The 15764-nt window shown below is 31.3% G+C and overlaps 1 protein-coding gene across 2 annotated transcripts; it reads left to right on the forward strand.

Annotated features, from left to right (window-relative positions):
- The first annotated feature begins 3722 nt into the window (after positions 1-3722).
- Positions 3723-5614, forward strand: LOC107417220 (RING-H2 finger protein ATL46). Of its 2 annotated transcripts, none has more exons than XM_016025818.4 (3): positions 3723-4058; positions 4186-4262; positions 4884-5614. In XM_016025818.4, the coding sequence occupies exons 1-3, from the start codon at positions 3912-3914 to the stop codon at positions 5374-5376; spliced, it is 717 nt and encodes a 238-aa protein (XP_015881304.2). In that variant the 5' UTR covers positions 3723-3911; the 3' UTR covers positions 5377-5614. The 2 variants fall into 2 exon arrangements, with proteins under 2 accessions (XP_015881304.2, XP_015881303.2); XM_016025817.4 differs by having other exon boundaries at positions 3726-4058; positions 4812-5614.
- The last annotated feature ends 10150 nt before the right edge of the window (positions 5615-15764 follow it).

Genomic DNA, 15764 nt, shown 5'->3' on the forward strand with positions numbered 1-15764 from the left:
TATATATATATATATATATAGAGTTAGATTCATATCGAATTAACATGATGGTTTTAGCATTAAGAATTCCTTTAAACTTTTTTAGGTATGTTTAATATTCATGATTTAAAAAATAATAAATAGCCTAATATGTATTTGATAACATATTAAAATCTTATTTAAGAAAAATGAACTATATAGAGACTTGTGAACATAAATGAATTTTAAATTTTAATTACTGAAGTGACTAATAATTAAAAACGAAAATCCTAATAGTAAAATTATCAAGTCTACATGATATTAGCCTATGACTGTTTATATATATATATATATATAGAGAGAGAGAGAGAGAGAGAGAGATCCTCACACAATATAGAGAGAAAAAGGAAGAGTAGCACACAAATAAGGTCGGTCTAATGGTTTCTGCATCAGATTTTCCATTATTATTCTTTTTATTACATTAAAATTAGGATTTAAAATTTAATTATTAACCAGATATAGATTTCATAACATATAATTAAATCCTATTTTGATCCTTTAAGATCTAAATAACCATAAGTGAATTTTTAAATCTTAATTTTTAAAGCAATTTAAAAACTAAAAAAGAAATTTTGAATGGTAAAACCATTACATTGACTTGATATAAATTGGTTATATCAATATATATATATATACAGTCTGTCTATGGTGCGAACGGTTCTCATGCGGACCACAGTATTGGTGACAGTTTTTCATAGTATTGATGATGATTTTCTAAAAAACCGTCGTTAATACTATGAAAAACCGTCATTAATACTGCGGTCTTCATACGGACCGTCCTCACCATAGAATTTCCGTATATATATATATATATATAAAGATATAACATAAGTATCGGGATTTGGGATTGCCTTTTTGATTATTTTTAAAACTTTTAATAGTATAAAAAGATACAAAATAAAATAAAATAAAATAAATAAAAAAATAAAAAAGAAACAAGAAAATGGGGTAGTAAAAAAGGATTTTTTTTATTTTATATATATATTATAGAATTTTTAACTAATACATGGTTGAATGCATTTTAATACGGGTACATTTGGTGCCTTGTATAACAGACCATATGGTACCTATCGAAAAGCATTTTTTTATTTATTATTCTTTTGTGCTTTGGTTTGTCACGATGAGATTTTTTTTTTTTTCTTTTTGGGTTAGTTAAACATAATCCACACAAATATATACATATTTAACTGAAAAAAATTCAAATAATTTAATTTTTATTTCAATGTTAAACTTTTTCTTTGTTTTGTAATATTTTATGAGTAATAATCAAAACTCAATTTAATATATTATAATAATTTATACATAATCTAACTAAAATCCTAAATTTATATGAGTAATAATAAAAACTCATGATAATTTTAAAAAAAAAAAAAAGGTAATTTTTTACTCAGTCTAATTAAATTTGTTCTATAATTTAAAAAAATCAAATACTATTTTTTTTTTAATTTTTTACCATTAAACTTTTTGTTAATTTGTTTAGTATGATTGAACTTTACATAATGTAACTAGTCATAAATAATAATTAAAATTCTATTTACTATATTATGAATAATGTATTTATTCAAAAAAATTATCAATATATCAAAAAATCAATTTGCTTATGTTGAGTAATTAAAAAATCAACTTGTTTATTTTGAATAATGTAATTATTTATAAAATGTTGGATGAATAATACTAAAAATCCTTTTTTTTTTTGGGGGGGGAAAAAACACCTTCTTTTACAAAAATTTATAGAACAGTACTACATTCCTAGTATAATATTAATATAGCATATTACACTACAGTCTAATCCATTATAATACAATACTAATTAACATAATATTGTTTTGTGACACAACCTTTAGTTTTAAAATTTTTACATTTTTGTAAGCACTTTTCTTAAAAAAAAAAAAAAAGAAAAAAAATTGCTTTTTACAGCCACGTGCAATTCACTTGAAATGGTTGTTAATATCCCTTTAAAAATTAGAAGTAAAACCTAATAGAGTTTACTTCTGTTTAAAACCTAAAAGCTCAATATGATGTGTTTTACAATGAAGAGATAAAAGTGCAAAATCTTAAACTAAAAGATATCAAAATTAAATTAATATAAATTTTTATATTTAATTTTAGGATTAATTGCAATTCATAATATCATTTATTTTGGTTAGATTGCGTATTGGACCATCTATTTTAAAATCTTTTACATCAAAATCTAAATATAAAATTTGTTTCGCATTAGTTCAATTTTCAAATTGATTAATATAAAGTTTAGAAATTAAGAAAATTGACTATTTTTTTAAATAGTCAACTTTTTTTTATCTTATTTATAAATTGATAAAACTAATCAATTTTCTCAACTTTTAAATTTTTTATTACTTAATTTAAGAGTTGAAATGTGAAACAAATTACAAATTAAAGACACAGTGTGAAACATTTAAAATCGAGAGTCCAATATGCAATTGGCCAATGTACAAAATACTAAAATGGAATTAACTTTAATTTTAAAATTTGTCCTATTTGAATTTCGGCTCCCAAAAGCTTCTTTAAGTTCAAATGAGATATACGCCAGAGCTCATGGAACTTTCAATTTTATTTTATTTTATTTTTTTGGTTAAAAGCATGAAATTCACTTGGTTGTCAATACATCGGTCCAACAATGATCAAGAAAACTGAAAAAGCTCTATGGAATAAAGTACTTTACTAACTAGCCAATGCAATTACTCCACTTCTCATGGGGTGTGGAACTTCAAATATCCCCCAAACTCTCAAAAGCAAAAGGGGAAAATAAAAAAGGAAAAATACAAGGGAAGAAAGAATAATATGTCAAGAGTTCCTACACATAGAAATAAAGGATACCATACTCACTTTTACCAAAAATTAAAAATAAATAAAAAAAAAGGGAAAAGAAAAAGGACACCATACTTATACCCATTAATGTTGATCATAGTTAACATTTTTTTGTTCTTAACCTATTTCATGTATTGCACTTAATTTTTGTTAATTTAGTCAAATTATGCATTGTTCAGATATGAAATTGAGACGATTAAACCACATAAAACTGATGCAACTTTGTTTTGATATTAATTTTATAAAATTGCATCTCTAGACCAAATTGACATGAAAACAATAATTCTATATATATTGAATTTAATTTTAAGGCTTTTTGTGAGAGCTTTTAGTAATTTAAAAACAAACGCAGAGGTCAAGTTGTTTTGTATTAATGGGGATTTGATGGGCTCACCTTCAATTTCTCTTATCCAAGCCACACTTAATTGCCTTTGATGCCATCTTAGCAATATTAATTGGGATTTCAAACTCTGATAATATATGTTATGGTTCGAAGTTCCATCCTAAAATATTATCCTTTAAATGGAGTAATTCAATCCTTTTTATACCCTATAAAAACCTTATACATGACTTTAGGTTTGCACACGCCAACAGAATTTTTGTAACTTTGAAGGGTAAAGTGGAAAAAATTTCATCTTTGATGAGAAAATGGTATTCTTCTTTTTCATGGTATTAACCAATAAAGAAATACATAATATTGGGTTGATGCTCTGTCAGAACCTATTCCTTTCTTGATGGACCTAGAATCTTTCAATTTTCTAGCACTACCCACCATGCTAAAGAATATCTTTGAAATGATAAGAAAGAAAGAAAAAAACCAAAAAAAAAAAAAAAAGGGAAAAAAGAACCATACTTTAATACTTGAATAACACTCGCAAGATTTCAAAAGCAAAAGTTTAAAAAAGCTAAACATCACAAAAATTGAGAAGTATATATTCATTGTAAGTGATCACCTTCAAACAAAAATAAAAGAGGTAAAAGCTATATAATTGTTAAGCTCAAGATAAACTAATTGAATACTATAAGCAACAAAAACAAGTTTTGGAGATCCATAGAAGGGAAACAACATGAGCAGAAACACCAACAATTTCCCTCAAGCTCCTCTTCATTGGGGTTTTGGACAGGATTATGAAGCCAACTACAATCCTAGCTCTAACGACTCAAATTATATGCAACCCTGGTATTCGACATCACAATCCTTTCTAGTCACACCGGTATGTGTTCAATTTTTTAAACTTTTTCATCTACAGAAATCTTCCAGAAAAAATCATGCAGCAATCTTTGTTATTTGATCATCAATATGACCATTGAACATTGATTTTCTTTTATCTGAATTAAAAGGATGGCAGAGGAGGCGGTCATGGTACATTGCAGACAAACGAGGATAGGAGGTTTCAAACTCCTTTGGGGGTAACCAGGTAATTATAATTGTATTTTTTAATTATCCTGTTTTGTAATTTGGGTAGCTGGGGATGGATTTTGAATGCTAATTTTGCTTTACAACATTCTGGTTTGCCATATTATTTGAACTTAATGAAGAAATATATATGCACATATATATATATATATGAACATCCATTTTTTTGTTTGTAATTTAAAACTAGTCATTTCGCTTAGCATTTTGAATGTGATAAGTATCTTGTTATGAAAAATTCAAAATTATTTAAAGTAATTTCAAAAATAAAAAATAGAAGGGGGGAATTTAAAAATAAAATAAAATAAAATTAAAAAAAAATTTATTTTAAGTACATGGCCAAAGAAGGGCAGTACCAAAATTGGAGTAAATTCAGTTCCCATATATTCTCAGGAAACCTCTCCTCTGTTTTGACCCAATATATGCCGATAATTATATTTCACTTTTTTTTCCTTAAATTATCAATCAGTTTTGTTCATAACTTCATATCACTATGAAATCTGTTCTGCTAAATACAAAACCACTCATTTTGGAGAAATTTCCTAATTTGCAGTATCCCAACACCTTCACACACCCCATTTCTCATTGTCTTTGATAATGGAGTGGTAACGGAGGCACCTTACAGGCGTAGACAGAACGTACCTGATCCGCCTCCAAGAACAATAGACCACAGGGACACACCGATCCATAGACGCTTAGACAGCTCGAGATCGAACCAAATTCAGCAACAGAAAGTCCTTGAAAAGCTCAAGCGAACAATCTACAATCCTTTACAAAGGAGATTCACAAAGAGGATCAACTTGTACTACAGAGACATACCTGTCAATGAGAAGGAAATCAACGGCCAGGAAGAGGGTAAGAGGTGTGCCATTTGCTTGGAAGACTTCGAGCCAAAACAAGAAGTGATGCTTACTCCATGCAACCACATTTTTCACGAAGAGTGCATTGTTCCTTGGGTGACAAGCAATCCTCAGTGTCCGGTATGTAGGTTTGGTCTCGGCGACAAGATGAGGGAACGACAGAGTGCCACTACAAATATAGGATTCAATCATGCGACAACCACTGAGGAGCTTATTTCGATAATAAGGGCCATGGAAGGAACGGCTTTCTATATATAAGGAAGGTTGTGGAGATTGCTTTCTTCTTCCTGCAATGGCAGAGCGTCGGTGGTTTGTTTGGTTAACGAGAAAGATTGTAAAAAAATAATAAGCTAGACATGAGAAAGCTAGCCTATAAATTACCAAATTGTGTTGAACGAAGTACCTATATTTATCAAACACTATATATATATATATATACATATATATACACTTACAGATTGGAATAATGGATCTAAATGAAGGCTTTCTTTGTTCTGTTGCATGTTGTTTGATTAATTTTCTTAAGTTCTTGTGTGGAAATTGTTTATGAAAAGAAACAGAGAGAATGTGCTTTCCAAACTGCTGCAGTTTTTCTTGTTTCCAAAAACATTATGATCTTCTCTTCCCCTTGTCAAAACGAATATATTGTTTCCAACCAGATAACAATAAAGAATCATGATTACACCTATGACTATATGTTCTTTGTCAGTTTTATATGGTCTAAGCTCCATATATATATATATATATATATACATACAATATTCCATATTCACGATAGATCACTAGGCTTTATTCGGTATGATGGAATAATGGAATGATGGAAAAGAATGCATGAAGTGGAGGGATATAGATGTTCTGGTTGTTCGGAAAGTTGATGGAAATTTTTCCATCCAAAGCAATCCCTCATCAATTGGATGATTGGTAGAAGGAAAGTTTCTCTTCACCTTTCTTATACTCTTTTTACTCATGTATTTTCAGTTTTAGCAATTTCTTTTTCTTCACTCATGTCTTTTATTTTGTTATTATTGTTTTTTTTGGCCCAACTTTATTATTGTTGTTGTTATTATTATTATTATTATTATTATATCTCTTGTATGTATTTTTCTTTTTTCCTTGAATTTCTTTATTTTTATATAAATATTATTTAAACTTTATTTTTTTTCCCTTTTTTTCCATATTCTTAATTCAAGTTTTTCCCCCCTGGTAATGCTGGAGAAATATGATTAAATTATCATGATCAGTTTTGACGAATGATTGTTTGGTGAATTGAAATTATACTCAAATTATGGCAAAACTATTTGAAAATTTTTGTTCATGAATATTTTAATAATAATTATGGTGGAAAAAAAACATTTGTAACAACCAAACGTTTTGAGACAAAAATTCCAAATGTCATAATTTCTGAACATTTTGCAACGTTTAAGATTTATGGCTGAATGGTTTTGTAATAGCAAGAATTGATTAGTGGAATTTATTGGCCTGAAATAGCCGTTGAATAAGTCTATAAATTAACTTTTTCTCTAGTTTTCTGTGGAGTAGAAAATGGGAAACAAAGGGCCTTTGACCATGTTTTCTATTTTTTGTTTTCAAAATATTATCTTTAAAACATAGAACAAAAACAGTATCCTATTGATTTATGAAAACAATAAGTGTTTGACCAATTGTATTTGAAAATAATTTTCAAAAACCAAAAACATACTTTTAGGGGCTGTGCACAGCGCTTTTTGGATTGTTCGAGATAAATTGCCATTCTTACTCTCTCATGTCAATGCTCAAGTATCATATACAGTGAATGTAAATGAACATACTTTTAATTTTTTTGAAAACTATGGAAAACATCTTTTTATTGTTTTCACTGATAGCCAAACAATACACTTTTGTTTTAAGGACAATTTTCTATTTTCAAAAACAAAAAACAGTTCTCAAAACAAATGGCCAAACAAGCCCAAAGTTTTTCTCTCAATTTTCATTTTAAAACATTCTTAGAAGTTCCTAGTATATCCAGCATGATAGAGTTCAAATAATTTCAAGTTCACCAAAAAGAAATTTTGAAGGTGCAACATATTGCATCTTTTGATCATCCATTGCATTTCGGTAGACAAACGCCACTAGGTCATGATGACCAATTAAGGATATTGTGTGACAACGGTTTTTTCACAAATCATACAATCATACACACCCCAACCAAGAGAAAAAAAAAAAAAGTCTTTTTCACAAATCATTCACAACTTAAACACCACTTTATGAAAATAATAACTGCATTTGGTCAACGAATCAAAAGGATTTTAGGCAAAATGATGAAACTTTATGGGATCATCCTTCCAATTAGAATGCTTTTGGAGAAATCGATAGTCATAGAAACTTCATCACATTATTCAATCGTAAGGTTATAAACATCTTTGAATTATTCTATTATGTACTTCTAAATATATTGAAATTTGTTTTTTTTTGAATGTTTTTAAAGAATTTATTTTTATATGATTAGTCATAAACTTTTGGACAATGTTCAAATTCTTCGGTTATTTACTTTTATACAATTACAAAGTTTGTAGTTATGAACTCAAAAATAAATGGTCACTAACAAAAAAAAAAATGTTATTTTACTCACAAATCACTAGAAAACAACCAAAAAAAAATTACAAAACAAAATGAATCACCGCAAAATGAAAGAGGATAGTTGTAACACCCCGTCCCAAATCGCACCGGAATCCCTGCACATTGACTGAGGTTGACCGTTGACCGAGTGGGTCAAAAGTTGACTTTTTGCTCCAGTTGGAATTTCCAGTTGACCAGGGTACCGTGGCGAAGTGCACGATGCCACGAGTTCGTAGACTGGTAGCACACTGGTAGCACGTTGAAAATGGAGCTACGGTTTGAAAGTTATGGGCAAAACAAGTTGAAGTGCAAACTGTCCAAAAGGGTGCCGGAGTTGACTTTTTATTTATGGGGAAATGAGCTTTGACTCATGCATGGTTGTGAAGTACTCGTCGATACGAGTTCACAGACTAGCGGCACGCTTAAAACGGACATCCGGTTAAAAAGTTATGGACGTTTGAAGTTTACCGGATACCGTAATATTTTAATATTTTTAAGTCGATGAACAGTGAAATACCACGTGTCAGGTTCTTATTGGTCCACGTGGCATGAACAGTGTCACACAGTGGCATTTATTTGACAAAATTCTCGGGGAAGAGAGAGAGGAGAGAGAAAGAGAGAGAGAGTCCGACCGGCGCCGGAATTTTTCAAATTTTCTGGCCGAATTACTGTACACGCACCGGCTAGCAAGGTTCCCCTCCCCATTTTCGGCAAAACCTCAAAGTTTCACGGTGATCGGCTGCCGGACGCGCCCGGATCGGACTTTCGAAGATCGGCGGCGAGTTTTTTCCGGCCACCGCCGATCGACCCACTTCTGGCCATTTTTCGGCCACACGCGCCTGACACCCTTCATCCTCTCCTCAAGTCCGGCCGACCCACCAAGTTTCACGGCCATCGGACCACCGACGCGCCGGGATCGGAGCGTTTTCCGGCGAGGGGCCGGAAATCTTCAAACCGTGATTTCTCCGCCATCCGGCCTCCGTTTTCCTCACCGTCGATCCCGTTGGATTGCTCTCCCCACGATCTACAAATCTGCAAAAAATCACAGCCAACAGCCACCGCACACGCCGCCGCCGGCGATGGTTGCCGGTGACTGCGGCGGCTCGCCGGAAGTTACTGTTCCGGCGAGTACCCAGTTTTTCAGCCGGCTCCAGTTCACTGTGTTCGATCTCCTGAACCCGAATCCGGCATCCGTTTTCGCCAATTCACGACGGTTTGGGAGAATTGCGGAGCCGAAACCCGAAAAGCTTTCCGGCGAAATTCCGACCCCGTCGGGTCCGATCACCGGAAAGTAAGACCGAATCCGTGATCCTCATTACACGAGCTTCGATTCGGTATATAACTCGTAACCTTTAGATATTGTTTGGTGTTCGGTCCCCGGGTACCCATTTGGGAATTACCCGAATAAAATATTAATATTTTTGGTTGGTACACTGTGGTTGTTTAGGTGAGCGTACGAGTGGTGGAGTTGATCCCGAGGAGGATCTTAGTTGATTTACGCGCTCAAGGTAAGTGACCCACCTTCAAAAATTATTTTGGGCAATTAATTATGTTTAATTGGTATTTAAATTATGCTCATGTGGTGTGATTTAATTATGGTTTTATTGTGGTTTAATTTATTTATTATGCATGAGCAAAGTGTATTTCGGTGGTATTTGTACGTGGTTTTCAGTATTAATTTTTCGGGCATAATTGGGTTAAATATTTTACGAAAATATTTGTTTAAATTTTATAAATTATGCCCGCGGTATTTTTATGGTTGCATCTCGTATTTCGAGAAAATTGTGGTTTGTTGTTATCGCTGTTTCGTACCGGGTTGTTAAATAAAAATATGTGGGATGGTATTTTGTGAAAGTTTGGTATATTTTCCACGGTAATTTTGGAAAACGGTACGGTTGGTTAATAATGTTTATTTTTAGATGCACTCATACAGTATTGGTGTTCTGGTGTATGGTGTATGGACACGTGGTAGCGCGCAGGTATTATGTGGTTTAGCGCACGGTTATTACTTCACCCGTGAGTTGCCATTGGACCGTGGGTAGGCAAGTTTGTTATTGGCCACAGCCACCCCCCTCCTTGGTCGGGTGATGGTTTCAGCAGCGGTACTGTCGGGACGCCGAAGTGCCGTTGCAGGTTTCTCTCTTTAACCCCCCGCCAGTCGGTGCTCGGGACGTTGGGTATCGGAGGGCATCACCGGTATATGGTGTGGTGCATCAGTGTAAATTGCAAATAATATTTTAAACCCCAAAGGTGTTCAAAGTTATTTACTATAATTTATTACATTTTAATTATATATTGGGGTATGTATTTATTTAATTATTGTTTATCAAATGGTTTAATCCCTTGGTTTTCGGGAGGTATGTACACTGGGTTTTGCGAAAAGGTTTTAAAAAGGGAACATTTCAAACGGAGCGATTGGTAAGAGTTTTGAGGGAAATTATTATTTTCCAACAGTTATTATTATTTATTTATTAATTGTTGGTATTTGTTCTATTCCTTAATTGTTATTATTATTATTTTATTATTATTAAAAGTGTTCATTAGTTAGGGTCACTCACTAAGATGATTAGCATCTCACACTCTTAAATTCCGTTTCCTTAGGTGCAAGTGGTGGTAGACGTTTTTCCGGAACGAACCAAGTTTTCCGCTGCTGTTGTGTTTCGAGAAGTACTTCCGTACTCTTTCATTTCAGTGTATTATTTCTTTCAGCCTTGTTGTATTTCTGTTGTTTAGCACTTCTTAAAGCTCTGTATACTATTGGGACACTTATGTTTTATTTATGCACTGGACTGTTATTGTTGTTAAGAAGTGCTGAAATTTGTGGAACAATTTGTAGTCTGCGGGAGGAATAAGGGGATGAGTATAGAAGTGTGTTTGCAGTGCAGGTAATTTGTGGTAAGTCCATCCCTTAGGGGAGGCTCTGCCGGATTTTCCGTTGGAGGGTCCGGTAGGGTTTCCCTGGGATCAGGGCTTGTCTAGGGTTCCGGGGAAGGAATTTTGGACGGGTCCTGACAATAGTAAATACATATTACTCTTTTTGAGCTTCCATGCTTTGTTTAACTGTTTTGTATGCAACCCTAGTTTATGGTAGAGTATGAGCTAGACAAATAGATTTGAGAGGAAGAATGAGAGTGTATAAGAGGATTTTCAAAAGAGTTACAATTGTTAAATGCCTTTAATAGTAATTTTAAATGGTAATAAAAACATAAATTTAAAATGAGATTATATAGAATTTGTTTGCTATAGAAACTCTCTTTTCTCTTTACTCTTTTTTTATGTGACTATTGGCATCCCAAAGTTGTAGTAGACTAGGACCTTATTATCCAACCTTATGGAACACATGATCATAGTAGGAGATGAGAATAAGTGTGCATAACTATATATTCATTAAATCTAAAACCATGGTAAAGTAATGATACAAATATAAATATCCAAAACCAATATTCAAACCCATTAACCATTATATAAGTTACCATCTTCCTTTATCATAAAAAATAAGTCATTTTTCACAAATGTCGGTAGATATACATATTTATTATCATGTATTAAGAACATATTTCTATCAAAATATTATTGTAAAAAATATCAAATATTTATAAATTAGATTAATCTTTTATAGCATAATATAAATCATATGGTTTTAATAATTCCCAAATATAAAATAATATAATCATGCATTTAATACCCAAAAACTATTTTCAAAATTAAAAGTTCACTCACATATCACACTCAAACTACATCCTCCACCAAATTGCCTCTAGTCTTGGTCCCAATGTGCCTAAAATATAACAAGAATATTTTTTAGATTTCCAAAAATTAAGCAAAGATATTGGTGTATACCAAATGTTTTAAAATAATTTTTACAACTCCAAAATTGCCAAAATTAAACATCAAAGGGTCCAATTATGATGCAAACCCTTAAGACTCGATACCCATAATTGGATGTTCACCCTAAAGCCAATTTTTATGAAAATTAAACCTTCTTTTGGGTTTTTATTTGGTATTTAACTAATTAATCCAAAAACAAAAAAAAAATTTAATCAACTGATGTCCAAAACTCATAAATTATATATCAATAGAAAGTCTATGAGATAGGGATTACATTAGTATACTTACTTGATCTAAAAACATCGTTGATGATCGGAAAATCCCCTCAAACTTTAAGCTAAACTTGATGTTAGTAGATCTCTCAAAAGGTGAAGAATCATGATAAACGAAGGTTGGATTGAAGTTTTGAAGGTCCAAAATCAGGGGTAAGTGGTATGGGGTGGCTAAAATAGCTAGAAAATGAAGAAACTCCGATGACTTGATTAGAGCATTACCTTTGGCTTTGCCGGCTTGATTTAGTTACATCTAATGATGGATGTCGTTAGATTATGGGCTTGAGGGGTGGCCAGTGCATGCAACTTTTCAATAGTTGAAAAATGATGAAAAGTAGCTTAACCCATTTTATGTGAAAGTTGGTTGGGGAAGATCCAATCATGTTCACGATTCTATTGGGGTTCTTTGGGACTTTTTGGGTATTTTAAAATTTTTTTTTTATTGTTGGGCACAGTCCCCAATGTATATATGGGCTTTTGGGTAATTAACAAATAAAAATCAATACTAATTTGGACACAAATGAAAATAAAAATATTATGACTAAAACTTTTCAGAATTATAAGTTTTTAACCATAACTACATACTCATATTGACGAGCTCATGCTATAGCATACCAATCAAATAAAAAACTTGATCATAGAAAAGGTCAACCTTAAAACCCATACTCAATCCAACTAGTCAAACCCAATTAAACTACTTAAAAACTTAAATTTTAATTTATTTCTTAGGGTGGGTCGTCACATGTAGTTTCTTAATGTTCAATTAACTTATGGTTCTCCACACCTTGTTGATAATTTTTGAAATAAAAAAAATGACTAATCTTTCTGGTTGACAAAAATTTCCCAAGAAACATTTTGTCATTGCTCCAGGATTGCTTTAAGTCATTGGGAACTTAATGAGTGTGAAATATTATTATTTTATAGCTTTTTTTTTATGCTTAGTATTTGTTGTTTTCTTATGTAATTATGCTTACTTAGAATGGATTTCTATTTGTTTTACTATTTTTTTAATTTTAGGTAAAAAGACTAAAAATTTAAGTTTAAAGGATACTTTGTATTATTTTAGAAGAATTATGAAGAAATATATTTTATAGAGCTTTAATGGAGTTGAGTTGCTAGTTATCTATTTTGGACATAATTTTCGAGAAGCTTGGAGAATTATTTTGATTTTTGAAGTTGTATGTCTTTATTGTATTTTACTGTATTAGACACTGATTTTTTGTATAATAGTCAATGTTTGATCATATTTTGAGCTACTGATGAAATATTTTAGTGCTTCTTGTTAGAGAATTTTGTAGACATATAAGGGAATGTCTTTGTAAGATTACATTGTAATTGGATTAAGGGGTCAATGACAACATTCATTTGAATTTAGCATATATGTGTTGTATTTTTTAGAATTGGAGATTTGAAGCTGTATTTTGTTAAAATTTTGACTAATCCACTAAAGATTAAAAATTAGAATTTAAATTATGTTTGGTTTGATCAAGATTGACTAATTAGACTATGATAGGCCTTAAGCTTGGCCTTTTATTGGTAAAGATTTTTGTTTTGACCAACACACTATAGCATAGAACTTGTTGATATGAGTTCATAGACTGGTGGTATACCTAGTTTTAAGTTGCTATTAGAGATTAATGGTTCAAAGAAGTATTTAAATATCAGTATTTTATCATGTCCAAACAAGTCCAGACTTTTGTCTTTTAGTGGACCCAAGGTGTATATATATATATCTCGAGAATCATGCCCTCAATAAACAAATTGAAAAATATCCAAAAAGACCTAAAAACTTTCCCCAAACCTTTGGAACCCAAATCAAGTCAACTCATACCCGCAAGCATGCCGAACCTTTTGGGTCAAATTTGACCATTTTTGGCCACTCATCACCAACACACGCTGAAGGTCCAACAAGCTTACCTTTTGATGACTTTGCTGTGAAGCTTCCTGGCCAACCAGCCGACATTTCTAAAGTCATCATTGGCGGTTAGTTGGGTTGCTAGAATTTGGACCCTTTTTTGGCCATTTCAAACAACTTCATATTCCCCCTACTTTGAACCCTCTAAAATCATTCACGACCTTCATTTTTCGAGATTCCTCAGTGTTTGCAAGATCCAACAATATCAAGTTTTAACGAAATTTTAGGGAGCTTTTCCAGCCATTGACAAGGTTTTGGGATCAAGGTAAGTACACCATCGTATTCCCCATCTCATGAGCTTTTTATCAATATAAAGTTCATAAATTTTAGACATCGTTTAATAATTTTTTCATTTTTAAATCAATTAGTTAAATACTAAATAAATTTGGACTGTGTTTGAACATAATTAGATAAATTGGCCAAAATTAAAGTTAGATTAGTATAATTAGCATTAATGGGACCCAATAGAATGTTTAATTTCATTAAATTGGCCTATGGATGAAGATTTCTAATTTTGGGTATCTAGTAATTAGGGCTCATAGTTTAATTGGACTGTTCGGTATCCAATTTTAGAAATTTCACAATTATTAAAGTTATTTTGGGACATTGGTACCTAAGTAATATTTCGTTATTATTTTAGATATTCGGACTAGTATTGGAGGTGATCCGACAAAGGAGCTAGTTTGAATTGTGATAAACAAGTGAACTTTATTTTTTGAAATTGCTGTAGAAATTATGTGTTTGATTTTATATAATATATAAATTATCTTATTATTATTATTATTATTATTATTATTATTAGAGTTATTTAAGTTATATACTTTATTATATGCTATGAATGAATATTTCTATTTATTGTATTATGATATATTAAAAAGTTTACTTTGGCATAAATAAATTTCAATACATGGCTATATATATATATATATATATATGTTTATTATTGTATTTGTAAGAATATTTTAATATGACGATTTTGGGTATTAATTAACAAATTTTATAAATCAATTGGATTTTGAAACAGATACTAAATTGTGAATTATTGTGTACCATACATACTATATCATGGATATGGATTTGTTAGATTATCATTATCTATGCTTGTTTAATCATTCCCTACTTGATCACGTGATTCTTAAGGTTTGATGAGAAGTCCCAGTTTACGATGTCTTTGGGACCCCAGGTTCGTATTGATAGTTTCCCCTTCCCAACACATTGGGGCTCTAGTATGATCGAGCAACATGGTATGGTAATGAATATAGCACACAGGATTATTGTTGTTACACTGTGGATACGGTATATGTACATATATATATATATGGTTATCGATATTTATGAATCATAACTTGTAAAAGTGTATCTTAATTATCGGGTGATAGGTATAATTTGGTTTTAATCTTTTTATTTTATGTTTCATAAAATTGCTATGTTGGTTGTAATCAAGGGTTTTGTGAAAATTATTTATTAAAATAAGGGATTTTTCAAAGAGAGAAAGTGAGGTCTTAAAATAAATAATTGTCTAAAAATAATATTTATTTTTATAATATCGTATTTGTTTATTCACTAAGCTCATAGTTCTGTATTTTTAAACTGTTCTCCCAGACCTCGGTTGATAATTGGTATATAATAAGTCTAGGCATCGTTTCATCATCACCCTAAAACATTTTGTCATTATCACATCGTCACCTTCGTTATTCTTATGCTGTTGATGTATTATCTCTTTTCTGCTTTCATATGAAACTACTATTTATTCTGCTTTATTTATTTTTAGACTCAGTTACTCTCTTTAATATGCTCTGATGGATAGACCTTTTCTTTCTTTTAAATTGGAACATTTGATGGATATGATTATGGTTTTAAAATTCCTATTAAAAGCTTTTATTTTTCACTTTTATGTTATTGAGTTACATTCAATTTATAAAAATGTCTTACTAAACTCTTGGTATCGGTTCAAAAGGGTATCCCTAAGCAGGATAGTCTTGGATGCCTTAAAAAAGGTCGAATATCATTATTTTATGCAACTAGGACATAAAATA

This window comes from Ziziphus jujuba, chromosome 4 (assembly GCF_031755915.1).
Source record: "Ziziphus jujuba cultivar Dongzao chromosome 4, ASM3175591v1".
NCBI classification, from domain to species: Eukaryota; Viridiplantae; Streptophyta; class Magnoliopsida; order Rosales; family Rhamnaceae; genus Ziziphus; species Ziziphus jujuba.